Raw genomic sequence first — 12165 nt, 5'->3', positions numbered from 1 at the left:
TTCTTGCAGAAGAAAAGCATGTTGGACTGTTTGGATATTGAATAGTGTAATAACCTGCAGAACAATCATCAAACAGAATATTACCATTGGAATTGCTTTGAGCATTATTCCATGAGCGGTGTTTTGCATTAAAATCACCAATAATGAAGAATTTAGACCTATGACGGGTAAGTTTTTGGAGGTCACCCTTGAGAAAATTCTTTTGCTGGCCTACGCATTGGAATGGCAAATAGGCAGCTATAAACGTAAGTTGTCCAAATTTTGTTTCAACAGAAACTCCCAAAGTTTCAAAAACTTTGGTTTCAAATGAAGAAAGAATTTTATGCTTGATTCGTCTATGAATAATGATGGCAACGCCACCACAGGGTCCATCAAGACGATCATTTCTATAAATCAAGTAATTTGCGTCCTTCTTAACCTTATGGTCAGGTTTAAGGAACGTTTCAGTTATAACGGCAATATGCACGTTATGAACTCTCAAAAAATTAAATAGCTCGTATTCATTATCTTTAAGAGATCGAGCATTCCAATTTAAAATGTTTAATGCTTTAAAATCCATTAGTGAATTTTAAAATCATGACAATATTATTAGCAAATTTTACTCCAGTTTGAATAGCATCAAACATGGAGTTAGATTTAAGCATATCAGAAATCATGTCAATTAATGAATTCTGTAAAAATTCCATTTTAGGAGCATCCTAAGTCAAAATTGTCAAAATTTCCGTTAGAACGTTGGTTAGTATTTTGATTTCTACCCGTTGCAATAGCAGCATAGGTAGCTCCATTAACTCGCTGAACATTGTTAGCAGCGAGGGGAGTAGGTACAGATGAAACATTTGAAGCAGGGGTGATATTTGTACCTACGGGTAGGAATGTAGAATTTGTTCCTCGCTGACCGCTGTTAACAGCAGAGGAATTTGTACCTGGTCGGAAACGTGGAGCGTTTCCTACCTGTCGGTTAGAACGAGATTGTAGGATCGCTTTGCGAGTCTTACATTCCCAAAAATTGGATTTGTGGTTTTCACCACAATTTGAACATTTAAATTTCTTAGGATCTTCCTTCACAGGACAGTCGTCCTTTGCGTGAGAGGAATCACCACAATTCATGCATTTAGCTGGCATGTAGCAATTTTTAGTTCCGTGACCCCATCCCTGGCACTTACGGCACTGAGTGAGGTTTTGGAAATTTCCTCCAGTCTTCCTGAAGTGTTCCCACTTCACTCGGACATGGAGCATAAGGCTAGCTTTTTCTAAGGCCTTAAGGTTGTTTAGTTCACTAGACTTGAAGTGAACTAAATAAAAATCATTAGAAATCCCGTTGCGCGAATCGCCAGGACGGGATTTCATTTTCATTTTGATTACTTGGAGTGGCACAACTCCAAGTAATTTTGCCAGTTCATCTTTGATCTCATCCAGGGATTCACCACTGGGCAGTCCTTTCATGACAACCTTGAACACACGATCAGTTTTGGTGTCGTAAGTAAAAAATTTGTGCTTCTTCTCAGTAAGATACTTGAGAAGACATTTAAATCCGTCCAAGGTTTCAGCCAATACACGGCATTCACCCCGACGTCCAATTTGTAGAGAAAACTTAACTTTCACGAAGTTCAAAAGTTCCATGCGAAGAGCATGGAAATCGGTAGTGGTTATCACAATAGGGGGAATCTTTTCCTTCTTGGCATTAAGCCGGGAAAGTTTACTAGAATTTTTCTTGGATGATGGATCATTCTCATCATCCGTGAGCAAATCAAATTGATTACTCAAATTAATTTCTTCAGAAGGGGGGTCAAGAGTTTGCCCCTTTCTTTTGCGTTTAGGCGCCATGGCGGCAGTAATTTTTTTTATCCAAATCGACTTCCAAGCAGATTACTATAAGAATCTGAAGGATCGAAGAGGAATTTTCCAAATCGATATCCAAGAAGGATTACCGCGGGTAGGGTCCAAACAAGGATCGAAGAGGAATAAGAGGAGTTGAACAAGGTAGAAAATTTTTACAGGTTGAGCACTGAAGAGTGCTGTTTAATTTTGTTGTAGCTTTAGGTAGTAGTAACACTTCCTTAAGCAAAAAGCAAATAGATCCGCACGGCAAGAGAGCACGATGCGGACTGCGTCGTTATCTCCCTCTCCGTCTCCGTACGATGTAGGTGGCCAGGTCGTTGGATCGTGCTTCAAGAAAAGTCCTTCCACGACGACTTTAAGGTGTATTCAGATCTGAGCGTTTATTAGCGGAGCGGAGCGGAGCAAAATTTGTGTACTAGACAACTAGTACTTTTCTCCCTCTCGTACCTTCGCAAAATCTTTCTCCGCGCGTGAAATATCGCTCAGATCTGAATACACCTTTAAGGTTCTCTAAGCACATTTCAGCGGGCATGACTTGACATCTGATCTTCGTCATCACGACACGGTGTGCGTCGTTGGCAGCAGCGTCTCGACCCAGCTCCAGTCGACAGTTTGACTTGCTGTGCTTTATCTCTCGTTTATGTGCTCGGAACATTCCTCTACGTTCCTCTGTCTGCTTCTGTTCTTGCTCTCTGAGACAACAAGCGCGGAGGGTGCTGATTGCCTCGTTGCTGCAGTAAGCTGGAGGCCGTCTGTTATTTAGCTCCAGTTTCCTCGGCATGGTCGTGTCACATGCTCTCCCTAACGATTCTGTCAACTCGTCTTCCACTTCAGGTCGCAAGTTCTTGTCATCTGTACTGCCACAGGATTCCGTTGGCCGATGCCATATTGGACTGCCTGATGGTCACTATGGGTATGTCCTTGACACACTTCAATTCATGTTTTCCACGAGCGACGGACTGCAGTCCGCATAAAGTAACGTCGATATTGGATTCCCGGCCATCTCTGCGAAAAGTGCTGGTGGTTCCTTTATTAAACAGCCTAATTTCCAGCTTCGCCAGAGCTTCCAGCAGAATGTGCCCTCTTGCGTTGGTACATCTGTTTCCCCACTTCACTGCCTAGGCATTGAAGTCTCCTCCGATGACTACCGGTTTTCGTCCGATCAGCTCTTCGGTAAGTCCAACCAGCGCACAGTGGGCAAAAATTGACAAAACCACGACTAAATTGAATATCTCGGCTGCCAAACCGTTTCAGTCAACATGTTATACGTATTCTCAAAGGAAAAACTTTGTTGAATCGGTTGGTGGCAGTCTCATTGGCCGGAGACTTTTGCGTACCGAGGTAGAGGGCCGGGATCAACCCGAGTTCCCGGTAAAGTAGGAAATTCCACTATCTATCGACAATTTTACACTTTACTTAACGTATATTACTGGACATTGATAGTACTAAGTATATATGGTGTAAAGACACCATATACGCCCTCAGGGAAACTCTACTGGCCTAAAGGAGGATCCGGAATGACTGATAATGTGGCCACATTCTAAAAAATGTCCTAGAACCTTGCATTTTTTTCTATGTTTGTTCAGAATCATGAGATCAAAGCGAATTTAATACAGAATTTAAATTTTGGGGTAAAGTGGCCATATCTTGGTTCTCCGGATAATCTGGATTGACCGATAAAGTAGCCACATTATAAAAATGGTGAAGCGTATTTAACTTGGAATAAATATTTTGGAATATAGTGTGGGGTTTTTTCTTTGAGAATATGTATAATTGTATAACATGTTGATTGAAACCGTTTGGCAGCCGAGATATTCAATTTAGTCGCAGTTTTGTCAATTTTTGCCCACTGTGCAGCGTCTCGTGGACCTGCTCCATCGTACATCGGGTGCGTAGCAACTGCATTTGAATATTCCGTTAAATTTGGCGATCACGAAACCTTCTTCTTGAATGGGGTATCTACTGATAGCTTGTATTGTAGCCATCCCAGCTCTATCCGCCACCTAGTAACCTTAATCAGGAGGGACTCGATACAGTGTCGCAATAATTGAGGTTTATTTGATCTGTTATTGTTGCGACAAAACAATTAAGTGTCATTTGGAGCGAAATGCTTGAGAATTCATGCTTAAAAACGAATCAGTTTAGCAAAATCTCTAGGCTGACAAAATCGGGAAAAAGCTGACAAAATCGGGGGTAGACAACATCGGGTGCTGACAAAATCGGGAAAGTACGGTATTGTCTACGCAGGGGAATATGGAGGCTTAGAAGAAGAACTTCGAAGATAACTGTGGCGTGACCTTTTTAGGCTGCCACCCTACGAGGAACGTTGATGCCTCCCTTATAAAATTGTTATGGTTATTTTGCTTAACGACGTGTTCCGGGTATCATCCAAACCATTTGTGGAATAGTTCAATCATTTGGGTTATCATTCGAATATGGTATTTTTATTAGGGTGATCCATCTCCAAATGGCAAAAAATAAAACAAATCAAAACAAATAAAGTGTTCCGAAACCGAAACATACGCAACTCGGCGATTTGATAGAATTATCGCGTAACTTTTTAGTAGGTCCTATCTATATTGATCGATTATTTTCATTGACTATCTCTTTGTATATTTCCGAATATTTTCAAAACATAGTACGAGTTATTTACGAAAGATAAAGTTGATGAAGAGTCTATTTGAAAAGTGACGAGAAAATTTTTCGTTTCGGTCACCTGATTGTTATGTCATAATTTTTCGTAGTGTGTAGGCTAACCCGTTCCTGCTCTTACATAATAATAATACACTTTTTTTCAGTTTTCAATCATGTATGGATTTTAATTATTTAAGCTTGCTCTCAGCTCTTCGATGATGAAACACCTCTAGGATTATATTGTAATATTTCATTTATATTATTGAATTTTGCATTTATATTATATATATTCACTTTTTCAGCTTAGAGATGAACTAGCCTACAGAAGTTAAAGTAAAGTTAATGTAAAGTTAATGTAAAGTTAAAGTAAAGTTAATGTAAAGTTAAAGTAAAGTTAAAGTAAAATTAAAGTTAAAGTTAAGTTAAGTTAAAGTTAAGTTGAAGTTAAGTTAAAATTAAGTTAAAGTTAAGTTAAGTTAAAGTTAAGTTAAAGTTAAGCTAAAGTTAAGTTAAAGTTAAGTTAAAGTTAAGTTAAAGTTAAGTTAAAGTTAAGTTAAAGTTAAGTTAAAGCTAAGTTAAAGTTAAGTTAAAGTTAAAGTTGAAAAAAAAATCAAAAATCAGATTGACCGCCCACGGTTGCTGCTCTGTTATTACCAGATCAGCTGCAATTACACAGAGAACCAACAGATGATGTTTGGGACTAACATTCATCCTCAATGCGTAAGAACTGGAGATCTAATATTTAGCAATACCAGCGCCGGCCGTGTCCGAATGCAGGTCAACTAGGGAATGGGAAGGAATGTGTTGACGTGGTACTCGCTGTGAAGGAAACCGAGAAATCCTCTGCGCTTCCACGAGAAATCACTGGGATGTTGGATGTGGGGAAAGGTTGTACACGCACACGCAGGGATCGTTTTTGGTAGAGCGATTATAATACACAAACACACACACACACACACACGCGCGCGCGCACTCATCCAATTTCTATTTTTTAGATCAAGACCCACACTGTGGTAAGTGATGCGATCGGTGTTAAAGAAGAATTTGTATTCACTAAAATCTAGTGGGTATAGAATAAGGCAGAGTGAAAAATTGCAAGGAAGGGGACGGGCCTGGGATTGAACTCCCGACCTTCTGCTCAGTAAGCAGAAACGGTAACCACTGAGCTACCGAGCCTCGTCAGTTAAAGTTAAAGTTAAAGTTAGGTTAAAGTTAAGTTAAAGTTAGGTTAAAGTTAAGTTAAAGTTAAGTTAAAGTTAAGTTAACTTTAAAGTTAAGTTAAAGTTAAGTTAAAGTTAAGTTAAAGTTAAGTTAAAGTTAAGTTAAAGTTAAGTTTAAGTTTAGTTAAAATTAAGTTAAAGTTAAGTTAAAGTTTAGTTAAAGTTAAGTTAAAGTTACGTTAAAGTTAGGTTAAAGGTAAGTTAAAGTTAAGTTAAAGTTAAGTTAAAGTTAAGTTAGAGTTAAGTTAAAGTTAAGTTTAAGTTAAGTTAAAGTTTTGTTAAAGTTAAGTTAAAGTAAAGTTAAAGTTAAGTTAAAGTTAAGTTGAAGTTAAGTTAAAGTAAAGTTAAAGTTAAGTTAAAGTTAAGTTGAAGTTATGTTAAAGTTAAGTTAAAATAAAGTTAAAGTTCAATTAAATATCATTTTAAATTCTGTTTATACTCACGAGTGCGTGTGTGTGCGTGTGTATGCGAGCGTTTTTGTGTTTGTGTGCCTATTATAAATCACTACAATCAACATTAGTTTACCAAAAATGATCCCTGCTGCTGCAAACCTTTCCCCACATCCAACATCCCAGCGATTTCTCGTGGAAGCGCAGAGGATTTCTCGGTTTCCTTCACAGCGAGTATCACGTCAACACATTCCTTCCCATTCCCTATTGGACCTGCATTCGGACACGGCCGGCGCTGGTATTGCTAAATATTAGATCTTCAGTTTTTTACACATTGAGGATGAATGTTAGTCCCAAACATCATCTGTTGGTTCTCTGTGTAATTGCAACTGATCTGGTAATAACAGAGTAGCAACCGTGGGCGGTCAATAATCCTAATGCTAATGCTAATGTAGGCTAACCCGTTCCTGCTCATTTTGAACAATCACAGCAACATCAATCGTTGGAAACAGTTCTCAACTGTCTACTGTACCCCCACAAAGGCTATTGTTTTTTACAGGCTCTGAAGACCAAATATGCTGAAGTTTGCAATCATTGACTTGTGTTTCATCCTGGACGAGTCATCACCCAATATCAAGTGGCCGAACTGTTTGCGATGGCTTACTGCAGTGCAATTGAAAAAGCGGTCAACGCTTTCAGGATGTGCGGCATTGTACCCTGGAGTGCTTACAGACCAAGATTTTGCTCCAAGTGAAGTGACAAATATTGACCAATCGAGTAAAGAATTCTTCACCAGTTTTCACCGCATTTTTTCAAGTTGGAGAGCAGCGGAGGGAAGGGTTACAGGAAGAAAGCTACCCGTAATACCGCTATGAAAATTTTATGGAAACTAAATGTGGAAATCCATAAGAATTCCGAATCATACTTTGTGGAATTTCTGAGAAGAATTCAAATGTAATTTAAGGAATAATTCCACAGAAGTTTTGGAGAATATACTAAGGAACTCTGCTAGAATTGTAAGAAGTTCAAAGTAAATTGCAGAGTGGATTTCTGTAGCTACTTTCCAGAGTGTTTTGAAGAAAATTATGTGGGTATTACCTGGCAAGATGGATTCCTTAGATGATTTTAATTAAATTCAGAAATGCTGTGAAAGCTTCCTACTGACTAAGAAAAACTAAGATTATGAGCGTTTGGAAAAGTTTGTTTCTTTAAAATTTAAATATTTTATATGAATATGAATATACATAATAATAAATAAAATGTCTAAGACTTCTTAGCATTCTGCGGTTCTTGCATTTCGATAATTTTAAAGAAACTGAACTCAACAAATTTTCGAAACTGTAGCTCACTGGAAAGTTTTGAGATTAGAGATTTAAAACAATTTACGAAATTTAGAAATTTGCAGTCTTGGAGCATTTCTTTCCAAGACTCCGAGTCTTTGAAAAGTTCTTTCGTAGCAGCTTTCTCTTACTTTAATCACTTCATTCGAGATTCTTCCCCCGGTTTTTTGAAAGCAGCTTATGCCCTTGTTCAAGGCCTTCAAATGTCTTTTCAAAACATGAAATGTCTTCAAAATGTCTGCGGAAAATATGAGTCTTCGCGGGATTTTAAATGTCTTCAAAATTAAGACATGTCTTCAACCATTGGCATTAGGCATCACTCGAAGGGGGGTTGATCATTGAGGTGAAGTTGATCACTGCAATTTTCAATTTTCAGTTGTAAACAATCATTTTTCATAATGTTGTTGTAAGATAATTTGCTTAGTATTTCATTTTGGCTTAAAGTAAAATGTTGGTGGTTGACGTTTCTGCCACCGGAGTGGGCTTACTTCCCTTCCTAGGGAAGTCGTGACCAGAGATTTTAAAGCCTCGGAAAATTCCAACAACCTCGACTGGGATTGTATCCAGACCCATAATGGTCACGCCATGATGACCAGTGAATCCCGATTAGTAGTTTCCTGTTTTTTTCCCATCTTATTTCCCGTTAAACCGTTGGTCCTTGGTCCATCAGTTGATGGGTCGGTTAGCTAGGGTTCAAGGTAGCATTGGTACTCAGTGCGGAAAACAAGATCGACGGAAAACACATCGAGAGATCGAATTTACTGCGATGTATCTTAGGTATCAGTAAGGACTTTCTGTGTACAACAAGAGATGTTTGCTTAGCTATACTAAGTTTAGAGTGGAATGCCCCTAGATGAAATTCTTCCAAAGATTCTCTTCTAATTTAAAAGTTTTTTTCCTTTCTTAGAATTCACTGAAATTTCCATCTATAATTATGTTTTAAATTCTATTGAACTCTCTTTAGAATTCCAATGAAACTCACCATAAAAATACTTTGCTCAGAATTACCTTTGAGTTCTCCTCTGAATTCTTTTGAAAAACTCTCTTGCGTCAAAATTTTCTAGAAATTATTTTTGAGATGCTCTTTGAATTACCTTTGGCATCCCCTTTAAAGTCTTCAAAGAATTTCTTTGGAATTTTACTCTCAAAATTCGAATCTCTTGGTTTTTTCACCTGGCACATTCTTCACAATCTTCATGGGATTTTTCACAGAGATACTTATATATTCTACTATGAACACAATTGACTTGGAGATCTAGCCAAGACTCTCTTAGAGTTCTACTCTGAACTTTTGCGGAATTCTATCTACGATAAAAGTTAGAGGCAAATTTATGTAAATGAATGCCCGAAAGGAATAACCATACAATTACCATAAAATAAAATACAGTCACAACAAAATCTGTATATGCATATCATACAAGTAAATTTGAAATATTGTTATAACACTAGATCTACAATACGTTCCATGTAGTTTGAATTTGCAACAATAGAAAAAAATCAATAAAATTATTGGTAAATGGCTCCATGTTGTTCAGGAAAAAGTGAGCAGTACACCTGGATCCTAACTCTTCAATAACAAATTCAACTTGAAAAGCGTAACGATGTAATCCAATTTAATTTATGGTACTGTTTCATGGAAAAATGATTCAGCAATCTACGAATGTAGCAATCTACGATACTGTCTGTACATTGCTATTCAACTTCTGGTTGTCTAGGACGGCTTTACTTCCCAGTGATGTGAGATTTTTAGAATGGGATTGAACCCAAACCCACTGGGGTAAGAAAGCAGTCAAGCTTACCACTCAACCACCAACGCCGTTTATGGTGTTTTGGAATGGTGCATAAATTATACTCCAACATTATTTAACTTTCAGTCTAAAATGACCCATCACTAAAAAAAAGTCTACAATTATTGAAAAACCTTGCGTCATGAAGACTCTGATCAACTCAATACAATATTAATTTCCTGAACCAAGTTTAGAGTTGCTGAGCGTATGTTAAAGAAATACCAGAATGCAAGTATTTAAATTTTGAAACTGCGTCGCACTCACACATTCACCATTAAACTATAGCTAAGTCTAAAATCATTAATGGGTCATGCCTACTTTCAAAGTTTAAAAAAATCTTTCTTTTTTGTTGCATAAATCGCAAATTTTTATATTCAAGATTATTTTCCCAAAAATTTCAAGTTTATCCGATAAAAATTTGACGAAGTTTTCCGACTTTGAACCATGTCCATTATACCAGGAATGTACCTTAAAACTTTAAACGCGATTATCTTGAAAACTCATGTTCAAACCATTTCAATTTTCAGTGACAATTCTGTCAGTGACAAACATGTGCAGATTTTTATATTAGCTAAATTTGTAACGAAATTCAATGACTTGAGCAAAATACGTCGACTTGAGCGAAACATGTAGAACTTTTTGGCACTGGGTGCTGAAAACTAGTACTTTCCGACTCTGTTATTATAGTTAAGAAAAGAAGGCCATTATGCTATTCAAAACAGTGTCGAAAAATGCCACCTTTTCAGCACTGAGTGCCTTCTTTTTTTCAAATCCATCGATCGCCGCCTGAATTGACTGATTGTTAATGCAACTCCTTTGAATTTTTTGTTTTCTAATAATTTCTGCACGTGCGAGCGTGGCCAGTGTGAACCTTCGTTTCAAAAAGGCCTCCTCCTGGGAGAGGCATCCTGGGGAACAAACACCACCACGAGCCACATTATTTAATGATTTTCCAAGACGAATGTAAGAACAATAGGTGTGAATGTTTATTTTAAATATGTCGCTTATTTTCCGAGAAAAAAAAAATCAAAAAATTCCTTTTTTTGCCCTCAATGCTAGGTTTGCTCCCTTAATATAATTTCCCCTTAAGAAAGATTTTACCAATACCCTGACTAATTTATATTAATCCATTCACCCTTCTTCGTCAAGGCACCGAAATGATGGAATTATTCTACGCTGTCCCCATGCTTCACACTCACCTTGATGTTCCGAGTCTGCCCGCGCAACGGACACCGCTCGACAAGTGATGCAAATCCAAATAACAAAGCTTATCCGTATCAGAGCTCCACCGGCATTCATGATTTCTCGTCTTCTATGCAAAATATTCCATGAAAAATTGCACCAATCTTGCAAAACAATATTCATGCACGTCAGCTGACAGCACAGCTTCTAAGTTTCTCGCAAATTTTTGTCACAAACAAATACTACCTATCTGATTTCCTTTAAATTAGCACTCTTTCGGGGCAAAATAAATAACCATCGGAAATTTATTCCTCTCGCTTTTTCCTCCCGGCTTCATTCACCATTCAGCGCCCAGCACTCGGGGAACACAATTGCTTCATCCGTTCGAACCATTTGATCGGAGGTTTACCTTCTGCTCAAGCTCTTCAAACACGCACTATTTTTTTTCCATTCAATAATGCTGACTCACTAAACTGTATCGTGTTCGTTTCGGTTTTTTTTTTACCCTCCCGGCTATTTTTCGGGCATTGATATATTCGCACACTTTTCACTTTTGCAACGCACTTAAGCTACCACTTCCCGTCGATTTCAAACAAAAACCACTTAAAACTGGATTAGAGCGCCGTAGCCGACCGATCACCATTAACTGACGCGCACGCGTCGCAAAACACTTCTTAAGTTGATTCCTCCAATTGGTGCTTTTCCGCATTTGGGGAAAAAAAAAATACACAGCTCACCCTTTAGGTCCTAACGAAAAGCCACACACTGCGGAGACTTCTACCCATTATCGATCGATCCACTCATCTTTCCCGAGATTCCCCGCACACGCGCTTCCGATGCAATTTGCAGTTGCAACGGGATATCCAATGGGGTGCTGATTGGCAGATGAGCTTCCTTTCGGGAGACGATTGGTTTTGAATAAGACTGCTACTATTTTATTTGGAAATACATACAGAACCACGAGTTGAAGGAAACCACCGATCGGGGAAAAGAAAAAACCGCGTCCGAATCGTACCGCTCGCTCCGGTAAACTGAATTGCGATCGTCCAACTAGTGCGGTCGATCGCGAGGCGTGCGAGCATCGCGCGGTCAGTGAGAGATGTGTGACGAGAATGTGTGAATGGAGAGAAGTCAGTGGGCAGTGATGCCAGGTTGGTTGGAGAATTCGATCTCCGAGTGTGCAAGGGCACGCGGAACATTTAAAAAAAAATTAAATAGCAGTATATACTTACTGTGTTCCGCTTGGAACGCTTGCTGCTGAATAGATTAATGGTGGTTCCATGCATTGGCTGGGTACTGTTCCCTGCCAGATAGACAGAGCTGTGATCAACCCGAGTCCTTTGTATAATAAAGAAAGTTCTTATTTACCGACCTTTTCTCCACTAAACTGTCTGTTTATTACAGACACCATATTTGCCCTCAGAGAAGCTCTACTCCAACGGAGAAACTACAACTATCGTAAAAGATGCAAAAATCTTTTAAACTGTTCCACTAGCGTGCACAGGGATCTTGTTAAGGAGGGGCGATTTTTTTTCTTTCTATGGTGCATTTAATCTGGAGATGGGGAGTACTTCAAAGTGCGTGGTGGATGGTGCTGTCCATCCACCACTGGTTCCCTACTGCTCAATTTAGCTAATTTTATTAATTTTTTGCTCCGGTGGTGATTCATCTTCTGCAATGCAAACTGCTTTCAGACAGCCAATGGAATTGGCAATTTAATCCCTTCGACGATGTCGATGATGACCGGTTCGTCAAATGGTTGCAATAATAACCG

General features: G+C 38.6%; 1 protein-coding gene across 1 annotated transcript in view; it reads right to left on the bottom strand.

Moving 5' to 3' along the window:
• LOC135714936 (A disintegrin and metalloproteinase with thrombospondin motifs 12-like) overlaps window positions 1-11386 on the bottom strand; it is a 124635-nt gene extending 113249 nt beyond the window's left edge. Inside the window, exon 1 of the mRNA XM_065238339.1 lies at window positions 10409-11386. Within this exon, the coding sequence (XP_065094411.1) occupies window positions 10409-10574 (166 nt within the window). The 5' untranslated portion in view covers window positions 10575-11386. The remainder of the gene's footprint in view (window positions 1-10408) is intronic.
• Between the last annotated feature and the right edge of the window lie 779 nt (window positions 11387-12165).

This window comes from Ochlerotatus camptorhynchus, unplaced genomic scaffold, assembly GCF_037179485.1.
Source record: "Ochlerotatus camptorhynchus isolate MF236.1 unplaced genomic scaffold, CSIRO-AGI_Acam_v1.1 ptg000767l, whole genome shotgun sequence".
NCBI classification, from domain to species: domain Eukaryota; kingdom Metazoa; phylum Arthropoda; class Insecta; order Diptera; family Culicidae; genus Ochlerotatus; species Ochlerotatus camptorhynchus.
Note: the sequence above shows the minus strand (reverse complement) of the source record. Positions and strands in the feature narration are given on the sequence as shown.